Here is a 21,745-nt window from a genome sequence, read left to right as displayed (position 1 = left end):
TCCTTGCCTCCCCCATTCATTTATGAGTAAATATTTGATCAGATGAGCAGCTATGGAAGACTTTTAGGTTAGTGGGAATTCACTTAGAGACCAAAGCTAAAAACAAAGATCTGTAAAGCCCATTTTATAATTTCACTACATAGTTTATGGCTAAAGGAAGGATTGGTGTCTGTGGAAGAGAGTAAGAAGGAACTGGTGAAAAAAATAGAAGTAACGGCAGGGAAAAAAAGCAGGGGGGGGATCAGGAAACAAGAGGAAACAAAACAAAGGAGAAGCAGGACTAGAGGGATCCTTTGCACACACCTGTGTTTCCTCTAATCAATCGAACAGTTTTATCAAAAATCTGTTTACAAATTGAGACAAGGGTCAAACATGCAGGATAAATTATTTCCAGCTAATATTCAAATGATACCTTGCACAGACCAGCCCCACCTTGGTCTGGCAAAATCTTTCATGCCAAAACTCCCAGATGCCCTTCTACTAACAGTTCTCCCCTGACCACTGTTCACTGAACTATTCTCCATGCCTGTAAAATCTCCATTTCCTCCATTTTTCTTCCAAGTGTTGAGCCTGATGACCACAATGGACTAGTGAAACATTAGAGATTTTAGTGTATAGTTGAGAAAACAAGACACAGGCCATGTTCCAATAAATCACATTTGAAACTGACTCTTTTGAGGAGGATGTAAGCACAGAAACAAACATATTTATTGACTGACAGCAGCTTTACACAGCTTGCTTCACCATCAAGTTTCTGTATTGAGTAGGCAGAGAGAGCTCTTTTCTTCTACACAACTGCAGAGTGCTATGCAAAGCGAAGACTGACTTTTGAATGTCACAGAGCACCATGTGCCATCAAACCAGGCAAGAATCATGTGTATAACACAAACCCATGCATTACAACAAATGACTACAACATTTCCACTCCCATGCACAATGTAAACACAGATAAAGGGGTCACTGGTAGGACACAGGCTTAAGATAGAATATTTTGAACATTGTCTTCCTAAATGGTATGGGAGCTCTTACCAAGACATTGTTTCCTCTGACCAGGAACTGAATGTTGAATGGGCCAGAGATGGCAAAGGCATTTGCAATCTTTTTGGTGGCAGCTTTTACCTACAAAAAAATTGGGAGTATGTTATTTATTATGTACAAATCAATTCTAGTGTGGCTTTATGAAGAATTCTGAGTTATGTTCCTACTCAGACAGTTTCTGTCCTTACTCATTTTCACAACTGGTAGCAGCTTTTGAGGACCTTGTGGGTTCATTCTGCTGGATAAATCCAGAGCCAGATGCTTCACTCAAGAAGACAAGAATGAAAATACAGTCTCTCATATGTGTTTCTGGCAATTCATAAAAAATTATATACTACATCAGAGTGGGTGTGTTGGTATTTCTGGCCAACAGAAAATGCTAAGCTAGCATTTTACAGTTTGAAAGAAACTGCTTGTCCTGCAGTTTTCCCAAAGTCGTTTAGCAGTATACTGATGTCATCACAGATCAATGATACTTGTACTAGAAGTACAGTGGAGCAAACTGAGTAAAGAAACCAAACTTAACATCTTCTAGAACCAAGGGTGCTCAACCCACAGCCCATGGGCCAAATCCAGCCCCCAGCACTGTGTAATTCAACCCATGGAGTTCCCTAGGAGTCTGTGGGGAGTTCTGCAGGCTGTGGCCTTGTGTGCCAGATCAGGGTTGCAAGGCAGCTCAGGGCCTGATTCCAGCATATAGGGCTAGGTAAAGGCAGTGCAGGGCCCTGGGGCCTAATCCTGGCATGTGGGGGCAGTGTAGGGCTGTGTGAGACCCCTCCCAGATGTGCGAGCCCCTGAAATTGCACACTGAATGAGAGGAACCTGCCACTGCTGCCTGAGACAGGTGGCAGCTACATTCTTGTCCAGTGCTCATCCCAGCCCGTGCCCATTGCTCGTCCCAGGGGGGAGAAGCAGCCTTAGCCTCCTCTCATTCGGCACGCAGATCTGGGGGCTCGCACCCTCGGAAGGTGTCTGGCACAGCCCTGCAGCCCTCCCTGGGGTGCAGCCCCTGGATCGGTGCACCAGATGAGAGGAGGCTGCTGCTGCCAGCAAGCATCAGGACTTTTGCTTTGAAGAGTTTGAGGTGTGGTTTCCCAGAAACCTCTGCACCTATCTCCTTGAATCTTTAGGCATCATGCCCTCAGAAGGGGCTACCATCCCTGAAAATTTCATCCAACTCAGGCAAGAAATGACAACGTTTTAAGAATTTTCATGATTCCCCATTATAGCCTATGGGCAAAACGTCAAAACTCGTTGGAACAGCGAAACTGTTTCAACAAAATGAAACAGGACAGTGCTTCAAAACAAAATGAAATGACAAAACAAAACGCTGTCCCTTTGAAACAGTGAAACGGACATCAAAATGAAACGATGGTGTTTCGCACAGCCCTAGTACTAACCCTCTCATTTCAGCTCTTCATAGCTTCCAAACAGACCTCTTTACAGTGCAGCATACTTTGATTCAAAGACATCCCATTTAGGACATTTTTAAAGATAAATCTGCCTTACTAACGTAACCTGTAAAGTAGATAAAAAGTGATTGGCCAAGTTGCATTTATATTTTTGCTCTGAATAGAGATGTCACATTTCAGTCTACTCATTGGCCACTACTGGTGACTTAAATTTTCCCGAATGCATCTACTAAGGAAAGCAAGACAAGTAAAAGATGATTCTGGGACTTTATTTTCTCCTTTGTTTGCTTGGATTTAGGGAAACTGACCTTTTCCAATGCTCCTTGACTGATAGTTTGTGTGGGTAAGATCAGAGTAGCATCTCCAGAGTGAACTCCTGCATCTTCCACATGCTCAGAGATGGCATGTGAAATGACCTGCATAAAAAGAGAAAGACATATATTAGTCATTCCATCAATATGGCTAGCTGTAACTCCTCTTCCATGTACACTGTGAAGACTCCCTGCATGAGACCACAAGAAATGATAAAAGGGATGGAGAAATACAATAAAAATAGAATTCCCTAGGAACTTCAGACGTAGTAGTTATTAGTGCCCACAGCATCATTCGCTGGCCTTTTTTATGTCCAACTATAGTAGTCGCCCCAGTTAAATTCCATCTATCTCTGCAAAATGCCTTTACAGTTTAAAAAAACAGCTATCACGCTTCTGGATATGAGCTAATTGGCTGTGTAGTCAGCAAGGAGTTCCCATTTCTTTTTCACCATTTATACAAACAGACAGATGTTGTGGATATTTCACTTCCCTCTGGAGTATCATGCTGTATGGACTATTGCTAGACTCTCTGGTCTGGTCTATTGTAATTAATCCCATGTTCCTGTTTCAGGTCCCAATTCAAAGTCCAAGAGGAGATCTCTCACTGATTCAGGGGACATTGTACCAGGCCTTGTGAAAGCCTCATCACTTTGAATATTTAGAGTAAAATATTGATGGAAATGCTAGAGGATAACTCAGAGAAAAGCAAAGGTTTCAGATTGAAAAATATGGGCCAACTAATGCTGGGCTTATCTAGACTCATTCTTTCGCCATCTCAGGAACTAATGGCAAAAAGAAATGATGAAAGGCAAACCTTAAAATGGACTACCAACTGGTGCAATCTTTGAGGGGCAGATCAGTGGGAAAATTTCTGGAGAATTGATATCCATGAAAAATTAGATTTGTTTTTAGTTTATCTCTACTTAATACAACTAAGAACCATATCTAACCACCATAAAAACCATGGCTTAGAGCAACACATTAATCAAGTCACCGTGACTCATATTTTGCAGGGACTTCAGGGAAAAAATAAAGAAACTGCATAGAAGGAATAAAAAAAGGTTCTTACTCTTCCAGAATTGGCAACTGCATCCATTTCCACCTCTCGGGCCCCCTCAATGAATTTTGTCAGTACAACTGGGTATTTCTATCATTCAAATAAAACATAAAGGAAAGCATTTATGAAAAAGCGTTTTTGGTATTATAGTATCATAGTAGCTAGGGTTGGAAGGGACCTAAACAGATCATCAAGTCTGACCCCATGCCTTAGTCAGGAATGTATTTTGGGGTCATATGACCCCAGTCAGGTGTCTATCCAACCTCCTCTTGAAGACCCCCAAGGTAGAAGCAAGCACCGCTTCCCTTGCAAGTTGGTTCCAAGTCCTAGCTGCCCTAAACATAAAGCAATGCCTCCTGATGGGAGGTACCGTAGGACCAATCCATCTTTAATCATTAGAACCATCTTTGGGTGCAAAAAAACTGTAAGTCAAAATGTATACTTCATTTTACATATGAACAAACTATTGCCCAAAGAGATGAAGGAACTAACCTTGCATTATTGTATGAAAATTGCTACATAAAAGGTGCACAGCACTTAGCAGGATTTGGCTTGTCATAGCCCTATCACAGTCACAGGGAAAAAAATTGTGGCAGAAACAGAAAAAAATCCCTGAAATGAAATCTTGGCTCAGGGTAGTTAATGTCAGCGCTCCCATTGATCCAATGGGACTAGCATTTCACTAGTAGGAGCTTGACTAAATTCTTCTTGTGCCTGCAAGGCTCCTGTTCCTCAAAGACCTTCTCCTACTCCTGATTACTGATTTATAGAATAATTAATTGCTCATTACTTTGCACCAATGATTGTTTGCTCACTCAATTAGTTACATACTTCAGTCAATGAATCTGCTCCTCTCTCATAGTGGAATCTGCTTAACTCCTAATTGTAGCCAGTCATTATGCAATGGTGACTGTCACCATATTGCCTCTTCCTCATTGTTTTTTTTTTTCTTTTTCCTAGCCTTCACCTGCCTCCTCTGGGACAAACTCATCCCATTATGACCCCTATGCCTCTGCCTCCCTGCATCTCCTCAGTCTGGGACCCTGGACCTCTGAGCTAACACCACCAATTCCACCACAGTTCAAGCCCAGTAACATGACTATCATCCTTGAGTCTAACTTTTCGCTGGTTTATACATCCATACCACTTCATTCTTCATAACATTGGCAAGATGCAGCTTTTTTCCCCATCTGCACAGCTAAAATTATCATCTGGACAACATTACCTTGACTTCACTACTGGGAAACCTCATCATCTCTCAAGCCTCCTCAATATGCACAGCTTACTCTCTCAAGGCCATTCAAAAGAAACCTCCTATGTCTGTTTTCCTGACTTAATGTTTTTACCATGCCATTCCATTGTCACCTGCCCTTCTGCAGTTAAATCCAAACTTCTGGTCCTGACACTGAAGAATTTTCAAAAGGTACTTTATGATGCTTATGCCTTGCAGAGTTGGCTCCCCAGCTCTATTCAGCCAATGCTAGACTGAGTGTACCACATCTTCCATAAGCATCTCCACCCTTTTGCCCTTGCTACCTATTACACAAATAGTGCTCTTAAGTCCATTAGGCACCTAGGTCCTCTTTTATGCCCTGCTGAATTTTATCATAATGTCTATGGGGAAAAATGACTACTAATAATCGCTTGGTAGACAGGTCCTAGTACATCTATCTTATGACTGAAAGTATACACACAGCAGATCCATGTATTAACTTTAACTTTATATTATTCTCAGTGTGCCCTATTTCTCCTTTTCTCCACTCCCCCTTTTTGTCTGCTGATAAATACAGTAAATACTGATAGGCTTAGATATACACCTAGGACAAATCAACCACAGATTCAATTCTTGGTGCCTGAGCAGCCCCTACCACAATGGAGCCCAATGCTGCAGAAGATCACTTGTGTTATCCTAATGTGAACTGCAGATAAACAATAAATCGCACAAAGGTGACAGTACAAACTAAGCAGATTTTCCCTACATAGATTTTCATATACTTAGGGCAGGCGCAGTAACAGAACAGAAGAGATATCTGCAGAACCCAGCCCAAGAGAGATCTCAAATTGGATGAGGAATTTACTCTGTGCAAGGAGCTCACTGCATTTCTGCTACACAGAATGACTTCCAATTTGTTCATGGGAATAAACTATGGTATTGGATTTTATGTTTAAATTCTTCTCTCTAACACTCCTGGACCATTCCTCTGTCTAGCTCCAGTTATAGCAGATAGTTTAAATCTAATCCATCGCTTTGTTTTGAGCCATCGCTACATCTCAACATCTTACCTGTCTCACCCACTATTAACTGCCAATTATTTATTAGACAATAAAATGAAATAAATGAGATCCTCTCCATGCTCAAGAGGCTCCCTTTGGAAATATATAATAAATGTAAGGAAATGTGTCTTGTAACCATTGGACTCACTATAGCTGTATTAACTTACGTAGATAATATAGCTATAGTGAGTCCAACAGTTACAAAACACATTCCCTTACATTTATTAGAGGAAGAGTGAATTCACAAGAGAAGACAATGCTACCATCTAGAGTGCTTCATAAATTTCGGTCTTGATACAATTTTTCATTGGAGCTTTTACGAGTGAACAGGTCTTTGATTATTCTTATTTCTCTCATTCTTCTAAGGAGGATGGAAATTCATCCACAGAATGTTATTGATATACTTAGTACCATATAATGCCTTTCCACAATAAAAATGCACCTCTTGTGTAACTAAATCCTCAGAACAAGTCATGATGCTGGGCAGTCACTTACTTCTGGAAATGCTTTGTTGGAAAGACCAGAGGGGGAAAATGTTCCATAACCATATCCCACAAAGACATATACATGGCTGCATCCACACAAGCGTGGATGTTTGTTTCCCCAGGTACAAAAAGCAGCAGCATACCTTGTGCTGCTACTTTGCATCCCTGGGGAACACCCAGGTTACCCCAGGTGGGATAGGGGAGGCTGGGGCCAGCAACTGTGCTGTCCCCAGAAATCTGCTGGTGTCATGCATCCTAACTCTCCTGATATCAATGGAACTATGACTATTCACACCAGCTGAGGACCTTCCCCTCAGTTGTTTGCTACCAGTAGTGTATCAGGCATACTCACAGCAGTCTGAAGGAGGAGCATGGTTCAGAGAATAGGGCTAAGGGCAAGAATTCCAGATAACTGGATTATATTTCCAGATCCAAGATTGACTCCCTTGTTGAGGAATACTCAGCAAGTTGCTTCAGACCAAATATGCAAAGGTAACATTTTCTACTATATTGGAAATTGAGTTCTTTTGAAAATATGGCTCTAAATGCAGATGGTGGCCCTGACCTCTTATGTGAATCTAGTATATCATTTTTCAAAATGCAGATAATAATGATCCTTGCTCTTCTTTGTAAATCACTTTGAAGTTGACAGATGAAAATGTACTAACTATTCTTATTATTGTATTGACTTACTCATTAAGGGTACTATTATCTGCAATATCTTATCATTGAGTCCTCTCACCTTGCCAAAGGCTTAACCACCATCATTATACTGTGCACTTTTAAAATATCCAGCTTTTCTTACCATTGAAACCTTAAATGACCTTGGTGTATGCCAGAATTCCTTTGCTAAATAACAACACAATTAGCTTTAAAGTTTAGTTGCGTTAACAAAAAATGACTGCCCTTTTTTTAAGTGGAGTTAGTTCTCATGTGTTTATTGTATTGCATGTGTCTATTCTGAATGGAAGTTATACATGGAAAAAGAAACAGCTCAGCAAGCCAGACAAAGAAATAAGACCAATCTCAGAGAATGCTGATACAGAAGACTCCCAGCTAGTAAAGAGCTTTCTTTGAAACTTTGACATTCTTCATTCAAGTCCATTTGTTTAGTCTTCCCCTTTTTCAGCTTTCCCAATATCTATTGTGCCTTAATAGTGATGGAAAGTACAGAAGTAACTCAGCAGAACAAATAATTGTTCGACACTGCACATAATGAATGAATGGAGTTTGTTTACTGGCCTCTGCTCTACCCACTCTTTTTGGAAATTATGCTGATCCTTCTTTTTTGTTCCCTCAAAGTTTCATTCGCTAAATTTCAAACTCTGGCCCACCTAAAAAAAGTACCCCAAACTAGCTTTTGAAAGCACTTAAGAAGTTAAAAATGCCTTTATCTTCTGTATTACAAACTCTGCTGGTCAATTAGCCAAATGCATAAATATGAAGTGGACAACAACATTGCTTTTTTCATTGCCAATGAAAAAAGGAAACATAAGAAAGAAGGAGAGATGTCAGATATTATGGTTAATAGCTATTCATAGATCCATTGCTCATGAATTTGTTGAGTTCTGGATATACAATCTGCTTCTACAACCTCCTGTGGTAATGGGTTCCACAAATTAATTACACAATGCTTAAAAAGTACCTTTTCTTGTTAGTTTTAAACCTGTTTCCTACTAATTTCAGTGAGTGCCCCTGGTTGCGAGACTTGGTAAATAACAGTTCCGTATTCATTTGTCTACACCCTTCATGATTTTATAGACCCCTATCATATCCCCTCATCAGCCTTCTCCTTCCAAACCAATGAATCCTAGCATTTTTAATCTCTCCTAGTAATTCAACTGCTCTGTACCCCTGATCATTTTGGGTGCCCTTCTCTGTACTTTTTCTAACTCTACTACATCCTTATTCAGATGAGATGACCAGAACTGCACACAGAATTCAAAATGTGGTTCCACCGTGGATTTGTATAATGGCATGATGATGATTTCGATTTTGTTTTCAATTTCCTTCTTAATTATGCCCAACATTTCATTAGCCTTTTTTGTCACCATTTCAACTGAAAAAAAGCAAGGGAGCTTAACTTGCTAGCAGTTAGCTTATATAGGATAACCTGAGAGGTACTAACTTTAATACATTAACTTACAGCAAACATATTGACCAGAAATAGCAGTCCCTATGTAATGGCTACTTAGGCATCAATCACAGGGGACAGTTTGCAGCAATTAACATCAGTGTACAATCTCCCTCAAAGGCAAAAAGCCAAATCCCTACCTATAGGCAGTATCATGATACTCCAAGAGAGGTCCCACTGACATGAGCAAGGCTTCTAGCACAGTAAGCACACCATATTCAGTGCAAGGGTGACCACAATCTGCCCATAAGAACAAGGGGTAAGTGCTGTCAGCTGTGCTTAAAAGGCCTTATTCCAAAAGGAGAAAACGAACAACTGAGAAGAAACTGCATGGGAAGAGAGGAGGGGATAAATGAGTACAGTGAATGTAAAGAGCAGTAAAGACACAGGCAAAGAAAAGGCCAATACCTGGGAGACTCTGGTAGCTTCTGCTAAGAACTTCTTCATCTCTCCTTCTGTGAATACCACATTCATTGCAGACCCACTGTGAGAAAGGAAATAATATAATATAATATAACATAAAGCAGGCTACCTTCCTCTGTGTTTTAAAAAAGCAAAGCATGCTATACATCACAGCGCTTGTTCTCAAACTACTGTACTGTTACTGACTATTAATGCCATCTCCCTGATTCCAACCACCTGTCCCCTCCTTGACTGGAAGAAAGGAGAAGCTGGTCTGTAAAGCCAGACTCCATTGTACTTACCCAACAAGATGAATGACCTCAAGAAAACTTGGGAGGAAAAGCAGGGCTTGAGTGAAGAATCAAAAAAAGAAGCTGAAGTGTAGCATAACCCTTCCCCAAGCTCCCCTTTCTGATCTAAAGCTACAAACCCTTTGTCTCATCTTCCACAAGAGATTTACTCAGTGACTTCTTCCCACTCAGAATCAAGCCTCTCGCCTCAGTTCACCACCAGTTTTTCATCTTTCTGTATGTGTGCATGTTAGCTAGGAGTTCACTATCAAAAGGGACACTTTATCCAGTCTTTGGAGTGCCTGCTTGTCACAATGCCAGGTGGAAACAGAAATGCATAGGCTTGGCAATATCTGTGACAGCCTGAATGTGAGGAAAATGTGCAGTGTTTTACTAGGAATTGTGTGGCTGGGCCCTGCCACTGAATGCTTTCCAGTGCCTGAGGAGCATATGTGAAAAAAATTTGCTCTGAAATCTCATCATCCAAAATTTCAAGAAAAGGGGGCTGGGAGAAAGTGGATAGCTGTTTGCTCCCCTTTTATAACCAACTGCATATACAAACCTTCCTTAAAAAAAAAAAGAAGAAGAAACTGTTACACCTGTTTTTTTTCCTACTATACGTCTACTTACACTCAGTAAGACTCACTGGCCCTTCTATTTTAGTGTTAAATTCTCATAGAAATTTGGAGGAAAGGGGATTTAAAAGTATTCCCTGATGGGATTTAAAAGTATTCCCTTATGGAATGTTTTAAAAGCTGTCAATTTTACCTAAGAGAAGTAGATGAGATTGCCTGAATGCTCACAGTATTTGCCTATACTCTCCTTTTCTTAGTGGGTTTATATAAATCAGTATAAAGCCATGGGCTTCAAAACAGCTATGCCAATTTACATCAACTAAGGATCTGGTCCACTCTATTTCATGCACTGTTTAAGGGTCACAAGGGTCCTGCATGAAATTAGTCAGGATTATAACCACAAAAATTACTCTGCTTTGGAAGGTGAGGGAAGATAGCCAGAATACTGCAAGATTCATTTTTTCGCTTTGAAATTTTGATGCATGTCTACTCTACTACTGTCCCCCTCACTCCCCACCCTCCACCCCATATACTCTTCTTGTCCCTGGACTTAAAACATCTCTGAAGTACTGCATTAGAAACATCTCTAATGCAAAAAGTCTTTCTGAATGGGATAAAATCGATAGGATCTATAGATTTTTTTTTTCTAAAAGCCTAGGGACACACATCTATAGCATTTTATAATCCTCCCCCAAGCTATAGGGAGTTCTGTTCCTGCTACAGGGCTTCATACAATGGTTCAGCAGTTCTATATCATTCTGTATTCAGTTCTCTGGGATTTTTTGATAAGGGTACAGCACACATTAAATCTTTTTTTTTTTAAATAAAAAGATTGTTTCTACTCCATTTAAAATGAACATGATGCTACTCATTTTGATATTTGTCTCTCCTTCTTATTAAAAGGACCCCATCTCTGATTCTATTTGCACTTGCAAATTGCACCCAGCAAATTGCATCTCTTTTCCTATCTGCTCAGCTATGAAGCTCCGCGCTACATTCACCTCTGAAGAGTGATTGTTCAGAACCCTGGTGTGTGCTGATGCAACTTCTTGCAAAGTTTAGCTGTTAGAAATGCTTGGCTTTGTAAAGGAACTATTTGAAAAAAAGTAGCTGCCAAAATAGAGAGACAAAAACCAGGCACAAAAGAGCATTTGTAAACAGGAAACTGCATCCAGAGGAGCTGATAACATATAGGGATGTGCTATCATTTCTGACTGACAACAGCTCCAGGCAGGATACATGTTCCTAGTATGTTTCTGTCTCTTTTTCTGCAGGGAAAACTATTTCTCCTTTCCAACGATGGCCAGACATCACGAAACATTTCCAAGAACCCCAAGGGGTATCATAGACTGCTCATGCTCTGGGCCTTGGGGCATGAAGAAAAGTACAAAAGCGAACAGATATTATTAGGACCTTGTCCTGCCTTTGATCAGTACCCAAGAGACTTAGTGGATTTCTTGGCTTCTTTTAATGAAAGCTGTATCCTGTCTTCACCCAGCACAGTGTTTCTGTCCATCTTCTAGAGAACCAGCTCTTCTCCTCCCCCTTCAAAGAGCTTCCCCCCACCCCCAAATACACATTACTTTTGTACATACTGCATGCAGCCTGATATGCACTGATAGACAAGCTTTACCTCAACACATAGGAAGGCCTCAGCAAGCACGGGTAGCCCACAGAGTCTGCAAAATCAACAGCTTCTTTCTAAAGAGTAAGGAGGGAAATAGATTATGAATTTAGGAAAGTTTTAAATTATACTTGTAATGGTAAAACAAGCTACATTTACCCTTATCCCCAATAGAGATAATGAAAAATAGGATGTTTTCATCATCAGACAAGCGTGTACAGACAATACTGAACCTCTGAATTTCTTCAGCTCTTGGTTTGCCTCACAAACCCTCACACATAGGGTACAAACCCTCACAAACCCTCACACATAGGGTACAAACCCTCACACATAGGCTTGTCCACATAGCATAATAGTGAGAAAGTCTGATTAGAGCTCACAACAGCCAGTGAAAAGCAAAATGCATAAAACTACTGGGCTGGATTCTCTGGGCCTTTTTACATGTTTTGTGGTGCCCGAGTAGTATAATATACTCAAAAGTTATAAGAGCTGTCAACATTTGGTATGTCAATTCCTTTCAGCCCCTCAATCAAAAGAGCATTATGAGGAGCAAGGGGACAATCTCCCTGTTTTATTGTGTTTTGGTTTGGTTTGGTTTTTGAGGCCAGGGAGTAAATAAGAACCACCTTGAGCTTGTTCTAATTTATGTTATAGACTGGTCCCAGGATCAGGGTAGCACAAAAGTAATCTTCCCCTCCCAACTCCAACACTTTTACCATTTTCTCTGGAATACACCTTAACCAAAGAGAAAGTTCAGACCTTGTAAATGTTGTCACTGATGCTTACTGTGATTAAGAAGTTCATGAATGTTGATAGTAAACTGTTTCCTAAGTGAGGTATAATGCATGTTCTAGAGCAGAGTTTCTCAACTTCCGGGCCGCAACCCAAAAGTGGGCTGCAAAAATATATGAAAGGGTTGCAAACAAATGGATTCTTCTTTAAAGAAGACAAATTTGGAAAACCGTGGCTTTTCCTTTGCAGGCTAGCAGAGTTCCAGCCTGCAAGGGGCTTTTTGACCTCCCCCTGCCTACCCCGCACACACCTGCCCCCTACCCCACACGCTGGGGGGGTTGGGGCACTGGGTCAGGACTGGCTATTAATGTTTACAAGTGGGTCCTGGTATAAAAAAGGTTGAGAATCACTGTTCTAGAGCAGAGGTTTTCAATTTTTTTTTTCATTTGTGCACCTGTAAAGATTTTCAAATGAAGATGCATACTCCTTTGGAAATTTTGAATGGAGGTCAAGACCCCACTGAATTGTAAGTGTGAGTACTCACATATTTTGATTGATCATAGTCATCTTTCATGGAGCCCTTAGACAGTCTTTGAACACCCAGGACCCTGTGGACCCAGGGGTCCGTGGACCACAGGTTGAAAACCACTGTTTTACAGCTTGGAATTAACTTGTAAAGTATGCCACTTGAAGAGCAAATAAAATATCCAAATCCCTGTCACCTCTCACATAAGACATACCAAAGTGCTAACAGCCTTCCAGGGTGCCTGAGCTACATTTAGGTCATCCAAAACAGCTGAGAATACAGATCGGTCTTCTGCCCGGTCAATCTGCAAAGGGTTGGTGCCCAGGATCTTCACCCCATTCTTGTACAGTGGTATTGCCAGGTTATTTGGAATCTGCCCACCTACAGAAATAATGCAATCACTGCATCCCTGCAGACAAGAAGAGAGCAAGAGAGAGGGGTCCATGGTCATGCAAAATGATATCTCCCTTTGTTAGCAATGACTATTATTTATTATCCAATGCACTGTTTTGCAACCTATCCAACCAGTGCCAGAACAGAGTTGTATTGATCCAGGAGCATCTCAAGAAGCAGACTGCAAATCAGAGACTACATCTTTCCTAGGGAAAAAGTGCATTCCTCCTTTGTGTTACCCAATATGTTGACAACATAAGATTAAATCTTAGTTCATCCAAACATGGAGCTTTAATACCCAGACTATCTGGGTCAGATCAAAGACTCCAACCCACCCCCACCGTATTCCAGTCACTCCTGTAATCCTTAGGGATGGGAAGCATGTAAAGCAGTTGCCTTGCAAGCCAGCTCCCCCTCTTATGCTGCATTCCCTGGGAAGGACAGGCTTCAGTTGGGAAAGGGATGTCTTAAATCCCTTTCTCCTTTATGAAGCTACATTTACCATAAGTAATAAGAACCTGTCTTTAAGTAAGGCTAACAGCCTGTCCAATGCTTTGCAATGCAAACAAACGTACAGACTGCAGAATAGACAGCTCATTGGACTACATAAACCTCAACAGATAAGGGGCTTATTGGGTTTGGGTTTTTTGTTTTCAATACATTTAGTCTTTTTTTTTTATTTATTTAGGATCCAGATTTCTGCTAATGCATTCATACATATTCAACTCACAGCTTATGCAAGCGAATTTCAGACTACAGGGCTCTCAAATTCTCTACCTCTTTTCATTGTATGAGAAAAGTCAGGGGGTATTGCTAACCTAAGTACATGGGTCTTTTTTTGTTGTTTCCTGCTTGGATGACCTTACCATTTTAAACAAAAGAATAATGAATCACAAATAATGAACAGGCTTGTTTGCATATGAATATCCTTTTTCACATATGAATGCGGAAACAGACATTAAAGCTTATGGGAACAAAAAAATTTGGTGTGAATATTCACAATAGTAAAAATAAGCCACCTCAAAGCATATGTAAAATGAATGTGGGTGTACATTGCATTTAAATAATGCAATAATTTAGAATAATTAAATAAAACCATTTGGCCCAGTTTCATGCCATTCAAACAGCTACTGTTCAGTAAAGAAGCTGAGCATAAAAGGCAAGTCAGGCCAAAACCATGAGTGAATGCAACAGCTGTTTAGAATCAAGTGAGCATTTGCAAACACCATTTTGCAATTATTTAACCATCTCTAACAAATAAAAAGACAAAATCAAATACAAAAGCATGGGATAATCTAGCCCTTGGTGCTGTCTTACAGCGCAAGTGCCTCAACTTAGGTTAACTGACAAGTGCAGTTTTACTGAAAAGGTTTGCCATTGACTGCGCTGGTGGAAGAATTCAATTTTAATGAGTGATTTAAAAGACCAGTAGGTTCCAATCATGTATGCTGAAGATGTAAGGGACTATGGGAACCAACTAATAATAAATGTTAGCACAATTTAAATATTATAAATCCTGCTCCATAATAACATACTTAATTTTCTATTGTAATGTAAATTCATCTTTATATAGTGCTTTTTATCCCAAAAGCTAAAAGAGCAGTTCATAAAGTGACCAAACTAATACATACAATACTGAGATCACTTTATTTCCTTTGGATCTGTAGCTATATCTGGGAGGAAATGGAGAAGCCGTACAACAAACTAATAAGTGAGAACTTAGGACAAGAAGTGAGACATGTCTTGCAAACGGCAGGGTAGTTAGATTAGAAGGATGCAACTACCTCATCTCTTGTATTTGCTAAGAGATTGGATTTGCTCACTCTCTACTCTTCAAGTTCTCTAGAAGCCAGGAATACTTATGCCCTAGGTTTTACATCTAGTCCAGTTATAGCACCTTAATAACATGCCATGGCACTGGATCAATACCATCCCAGAGGACAGAGTGCCACCACATGAACAAGCAAGTCATTTCTTGTGATGGAGAGGTGTTTGCTGTTCATCTACCAGCCTAATGATGCTTAGAGAAGGCACTCAACCAAAATGTTTGCTAATCCAAAATGTATTTTAACATCTACCCTTCCGCTTAACGTTCTATTTTCAGTTTCTTTTTCCTTCTTTCTTTCTGACAGTTTCACTTGGCAAGTCTCCCTTTGGAACTTGTGGAGCAGCACAAATCTCATATCCATAAAACCAAAATATTACAATACCCTGGAATATGTCAGATAAGGTGATATCATGGACTCCAACCCTGAGTAGCTAGAAAAAGCTATGTTGACTAGGCAGAGAGAGAGCAGAGGTCCTAAACATTCACTCTACCTCAAAAGCAGAAAGAGCTACGTCCAGCATTTAGTGTTGTGCTACTAAGGATACTCATCAAAAGAACAACACTGATCAGCTAAGGAGAAACGCCATACTACTGAACAAATTGAGGAGGAATATGGACTCCATTACATACCAATTTAGCAACCATGATATTTTAATTATAAAGTAAACTGAATAACAACTTTGCTGGCATACATTTAAAAGATATACATGAGGCATGATTTTGTAAAAGAAAAAGAGAATTATTATCCCTTTTATTATAAAATTTCTCTTTTTATTACCACCTTGCTTTTTATGCCATTAGTAAGAGAGTTGGGTTTTCTCTTTTCCTGAGTTTGAAAACAAAGTAGACCATTACAATTGTACCTAGGAGCCTCCTTTAGTTTTATTAATTGTTTCAAAGTGATCCTAAAAACTGGAAAAAGTATACAAAGAGATCCCTAAGCAGATAGGTAGTGAAAGAAAAGGTAACAGTTTCACTGGAAACAACCGAATAAATCTGTGAGCAGGATTTTTTTTTAAAGTGTTTTCCTCATAGGCTGCCATCCAACTTTCTAGTAGAAACTCATACATTCACTGTAAATCACTTTACTCCAACATATGACTTAGTTCTATAATATTCACTTTTGTGAATCATGACCTTAATTTGTTTTAACAAAATATTGGGCCAAATCTTGAGGTCTCCTCAAAGAAAATGGCCTACTCACAGAAATAAAACAGCACTCAGTGTAAGACCCTAATCCAACAAACATTTAGGCACATTCTTACCTCACAAAACCAGCCTTCCTCAGGATGGCTCTCAGGGGAATAAATCACATGCATAAGTGTTTTCCTGAACTAAGGGCACAAATTGTCAGGCTGAAGCCACTCATTATACTTAGGCAGTAACTTCAAAGGGCATTTGCTTGTGGAAGAAATTTGTGTTCAGCCTACTGGTTTTCGAAAATGATGTATTACACTATCTGCTTTATTTTAAACAATATGTTAAGAGAGATCTGAGTTCTAGTCACAGGTCTGCCACTTGCCTCCTGGGTGACCTTCAGCAAGGTCTCTCACCTCTCTGTGGCTCACTTTCCTCATCTTTAAAATAGACCTCCTTTGTAAAGTACTGGTGGAAACAACACAATAAGAGCAAGGTCAGTTTTCATTACTGTTAGCATTTATAAGTTTACCTAATCCTACATTTGACTATTACCCCTCTTATATCCTAATGGACTTAACAGCTCCTTAGCAAACCTCTATATATCACCCACCAAACAGTAAGTAAGCACCAAGTGCTTTTAAAAAAGATTAAGACATAGAAAGCTAGTTGGAGGGAACCTCAGAAGGTCACATCTAGTCCAACCCTCTACTCAAAGCAGGACCATCTCCAGCTAGATCATCCCAAGCCAAGGCTTTATCTACTCAGGTCTTAAAAACCTCCAAGGACAGAGATTCCACAACCTCTCTCAGCAAACTCTTTTAGTGCGTTACTGTCCTCCTAGTAAGAATTTTTTCCCAATAATCTAATCTAAACTTCCCTTGCTCCAACTTGAGACCATCAATCCTTGTTCTGTCATCTCCTACCACTCAGAATAGTCCAGCTCCATCCTCTTTGGAACCACCCTTCAGGTAGTTGAAAGCTGCTATTAAATCCCCTTTCAGTCTTCTCTTTTCTAGACTAAATAAGCCTATTTCTCTCAGCCTCCTCTTATAAATTGTGTGCCCCATTGCCTAAACCATTTTCATTACCCAGCACTGGACTGTCTAATTTTTCCACACCATTTCTTTAGTGAGGGGCCCAAAACTGGACCCAGTACTCCAGACACGTCTTCACCAGTGCCAAATAATAAAGCTGTGCAAAACAGCACCATTTTGCTTTGACTTCTGTTTCACCATTTCAACAGGGCAGTGTTTCTTTTCAAGTTTATTTCACTTCAAAGCACTGTTCCATTTCATTTTGTCGAAACTGTTTTGCTGTTTCAACACCATATTGACGTTTTGCCCATAGGCTATAATGGGGAATCATGAAACTGCCTATAACGTTGTCATTTCTTGCCTGATTTGAATGAAAACAGCAGGGATGATAGCCCCTGCTGAGGCCACAAAGCCTGTCAAGTGTCAATGAGATAGGTGAAGGGGTTTCTGGGGAACTGTACCTCAAGCCGCTGACAAGCAAAACTCATGTCACATGTATGTGCCAGACATCTGACTCTCCAGGTACCTCTCCACTTTTACCTGTGCTGCTACATCCCTCTTCCCCACTACTCCAACCTGACCCTCACCCCCTGATGCCTCCAATTGGCTTTCTTGCCTACGTTGTGTGCCAGCCTCTGGCTTCTTAACTATTCCTTCCATCCAGGAACAGCACACACACAGACCAACTGCAAGTGCTTCCTCAGCCTGAAAAAGGTTTTTTCAACCTGAAAGCTGGCATCCCAGGCAGCTAAGTTGAGCTCACCTGGAGCTTCACAACTCCACTACAACCAGCAAGCCTCAGGCCTGTCAAAGATGTGATGGGTCTGGCCTTTCCCCAGCCAGGACTGTGTGCGTATGTGTGGTGGCTGGAGGTTATGGCACCTCCTACCCGTCTTCCCCCAGGAAGATCCTCAGTCCTGGCATTTTCTGGGGCTGCTGTGCCACTGGCAGTCCCATCAGGCCTCCCAACCCTGTCAGAGTGCAGTTTTCATGGTCATGCGCAGGACCTGGAGCCTCCTCCTTCCTGATAGCCCCAGCCCATACCTCCATGTTCGTCCTGGCAGGGGAGCTCAGCAGGGACAGTTCTTCCCCTGCTGGCTGGTGAAGTGAGTGCTGCCTCCAGCTCTGAGAGTGGGGCATGAAATGGTTTTTAAAAAATGAAAAAAGGAAATAGGTGTGGACAAAGTGAGGAGGGTGGCATTCACTCCATCTGCACCTGAAGCTTGGGGAACCCCAGCAGTGGGAGGTTCACCTTGAGGAACACCAGCTGCTCCACCAAACCAGGATCCAAGGAGGTATGGTGGGATATCACTACATCACCAGCAATACTGAATACCCTCTCTCTTGGAACACTGGCTGGTGGGCAGGACAGGTGTTCCCAGGCAACTGTGGCCAGATACAGCCACATCTGGATGCAGCTTGCCCAGTAGGCCAAGGTGTCGCACAGCAGCAACTCCATGTCCTCGGTGAGATAGGCAACCACTAAGGCCTGAGAACTACCTGCCTGATGGTGGGGTCTGGTGCCTCTGTACCCTACCATGGAATCCATGCCGATGGCCCATATTGGCAGTGCCTGTGGTAGAGGAGGAGACTGGCTGGTGGATGGCATGCTAGCATGGGACAGTGGCTCTTCTGCCTCACTGACTCTCTTCACCAGTACCTCCGTTCACTGATTCAGGCTTTGGCTGCTGCATAAGCTCCCCTTCACTCTCAGGTCACACATGGAGGCCAGCATGTAGACCATGCTGGACCACAAGGGATCAAGCCATTTCCTGATGCCCTCCTTCAGCTGCCTCACCAGTGCCTGCACATCTGGTGACAGCAGCTTCCCCCAGCCAGGAACATTGATCCCCTAGAACTTCTCTATTTGGTTCTGAAGTTCCCTCACTATGGGGATCACCTAGCTAAGCTAAGGAGGGCATCACCAGCGCTGAGGGTCTTGGTGGCCTCAAGGAAGGGCTTGAGGACCACCAAGATCTGGGCGATGGTATCCCACTCAGCTCTGTTAAGGGAGCCACTGATCCCAATCTCCCCAAAAAAGGCCATCTCATGAATGTCCTTTTGTTGCTCCATCAGCCTCTCAAGCACCAGGTATGTGGAGTTCCTCCAAGTCTCCACATCCTGCATGATTTTGTGCTGTGGGATGCTCAGCTCTGCCCGTTTGTCCCCCAGCATCTTGCCCGCCTTGATGCTCCAGTGGAAGCAACCTGCCACCTTCCTGCATTTTGAAATGAGCTTGCTAGTGGTGCTGGCACCATCATCGGCAGCCCTGTCCCCCTCCAAGGCATCCCTGAAAATGAGGTGGAACTTGCGCGCCACACAGTGGATGCCAACAAAGTTGGCATCACGGACTGCCTTCATCATATTGGTCCCATTGTCAGCAACCATGAACCTGCAGGTGAGCTCACCCTGTCCAGTGAGCCACCCCTGCACCAAGCAGCTCATGGCCCCCATGATCTCGGTTGCCATGTGGGACCCATCCAGTACCTTGGCTTGAAGGAGAACCCACTGATGGCCTGACTGGCCACACCAGTGCCCTGTGAGGGAAAGGTATGCATGATCTCCACCCCAGCTAATCCAGATGTCTGAGGTAAAGTATAAGGCCACTTGCAGACCTGCCCTGCACAGCTCCTCCCTCAAGTACTCCCTGCATGCCTCATACAGGGAGGGCACCGCCGTCCTGCTGAAGGTGGTACATATGGGCACTTGGTATGTTGGGGCCACAAGTGCCATGAGTGCCTGAACCCTGGCCACTCAACTAAGGAGAAGGGCTGGCCATTAACAGCAAGCATCTCCCCAATGCTCTGGGTGATCTCGCCTGCCTTTGCAACACACCCCCCTTTCTGTCCACCTTTCCCCCACTGTTCCAGGGTGGCCTGCCTCTGCTTTGGGGGGGATAGGGGCTTTGAAGCAAGAGGGGGACTTCCCTTTGGGCATGCTCCCACTGGTACCAGGCTGAGGAGGAGCAAGGGTAAGGGGGTGGTGCCTGCGGAGATGCATCAGCATTCCCATGGTGTGCATCTGTTTTGTTCCCTTGCCCCAGCTGATTTTAGCTCAACAGTGCAGGCAGATAGCATATGTAGGACCATCTGCCAGCTCAGAATGATCCCAGACCATACTACTACCTGCTTGCTTCTGGGATGTGGGTGCATGTGTGGATGCTGCTGCACTTTCCCCCTCCTCAACAGGCAGAGGCACAGCAACAGAAGGAACAAACTCAGCTGAGCCACATGCATCCATTATCTCTACCTCAACGTCCTCCGCAGTGCCTTCTGGGGAAGGAAACCTGGTTCTAGGGGAAACTTGAGGAGTGTAGAGCACAAACTCAGAAGATTCCTCCTTCTCCCCAAAATTTCCCTTGCTAAGGCACTCAGCACCAGCTCCAGCTCATCCTCTGGCACTGGAAGGCTCAGCATGGGAAATGAAAGTGGAGTGGAAGAGACTGTCATGCTGGTGCTGCTGCTTGTTGTCATGGTGGTAGTGGGGGGGGTGTTATGGCTGGTGTTCTTGGAGGGGATGCAGGCTCAGGCACAGGCACTGGCACTGCTCCCATCTCCTTGCTGCCTTCAGAACTAGTGGAAGCCTAATGCCTGCTTGTTATAGCAAAGAGGCTGCATCTCAGTTGGTGGGGGGGATTACAGCTCTTTCCCTCTACTCCCTCTTCTGCCCATCCCTGAAGGTTTGCCAACTGTCTTTCAAGCACGCTTCATGGTTTTTCATAGCGTCTTTGCCTTGGTGTGCTGGAAAATCTGTGTTCTCCTGTAATGTTATCAGATTTAATTGTATATAATTGTATATATACCTATATATATGTAATGTATTTATGTAATAAATAAAATAAAAATATATAAATGGCTGCGTTCCTATATAAATTCTATATTATAATATCCCATATATACTGTGCTTCCCTGCACAGTGAATGGAATGCTCATTGTGAGAGAAAGCACAGATTTGAAAAGAGTCAAAATAGACTAACAAAAATAAAAAGAGGATTTTGGGGGAGGAATAAATTGAAAAGAATCAATGAATATAATAATAAAATAAAAGGGTATAGAAAGCATAAGGTTGATGAATCCCACTTGCTAGGCTAGCAAGTAGGAAATGAATGATAGCCTTTGCTGTCTGATGCTGAGCTGCTGGAAGACACAGCTCAGAAACTAACCCCAGGGCAGAAAGAAGCTCAGTTCAAATAATGCTGTTTTTATCCTGTTTTTCCATCCCTCCCCCAAAGCACTGGGATTGCAAGGGACCTCAGGGAAGGACCACAGTCACTGGCCAGCTACAAAGTCAATATGAGAGCAGTCCTTCCCCCTTTCCCCCCCCCCTTTCTTTCTGTTTCCCTGCAAGCAAGCCCAGCTTCAGCTCTGAAACTTGAAATGTTTCAAAAGTTTTGAAGTGTTTTGACTGCCCTCATTTCATTTCGAGGCTGTTTCAAAACCCTTTGTTTCATTTCAATTGTGCTGTTTCAAGCTTAAAATGAGTTGAAA

The 21,745-nt window shown here is 42.2% G+C and overlaps 1 protein-coding gene across 1 annotated transcript in view; it reads right to left on the bottom strand.

The window, feature by feature from the left end:
* CPS1 (carbamoyl-phosphate synthase 1) overlaps positions 1–21,745 on the bottom strand; it is a 146,687-nt gene that overhangs the window by 21,219 nt on the left and 103,723 nt on the right. The window contains exons 26-31 of the mRNA XM_019554534.1: positions 13,078–13,272; positions 11,615–11,682; positions 9,123–9,198; positions 3,834–3,911; positions 2,759–2,866; positions 1,030–1,119 (exon numbers count right to left, since the gene is read on the bottom strand). Of these exons, the coding sequence (XP_019410079.1) occupies positions 1,030–1,119; positions 2,759–2,866; positions 3,834–3,911; positions 9,123–9,198; positions 11,615–11,682; positions 13,078–13,272 (615 nt within the window). The remainder of the gene's footprint in view (positions 1–1,029; positions 1,120–2,758; positions 2,867–3,833; positions 3,912–9,122; positions 9,199–11,614; positions 11,683–13,077; positions 13,273–21,745) is intronic.

Source organism: Crocodylus porosus, unplaced genomic scaffold, assembly GCF_001723895.1.
Source record: "Crocodylus porosus isolate Cpor-Errol unplaced genomic scaffold, CroPor_comp1, whole genome shotgun sequence".
In the NCBI taxonomy this organism is placed as follows: Eukaryota; Metazoa; Chordata; order Crocodylia; family Crocodylidae; genus Crocodylus; species Crocodylus porosus.
Note: the sequence above shows the minus strand (reverse complement) of the source record. Positions and strands in the feature narration are given on the sequence as shown.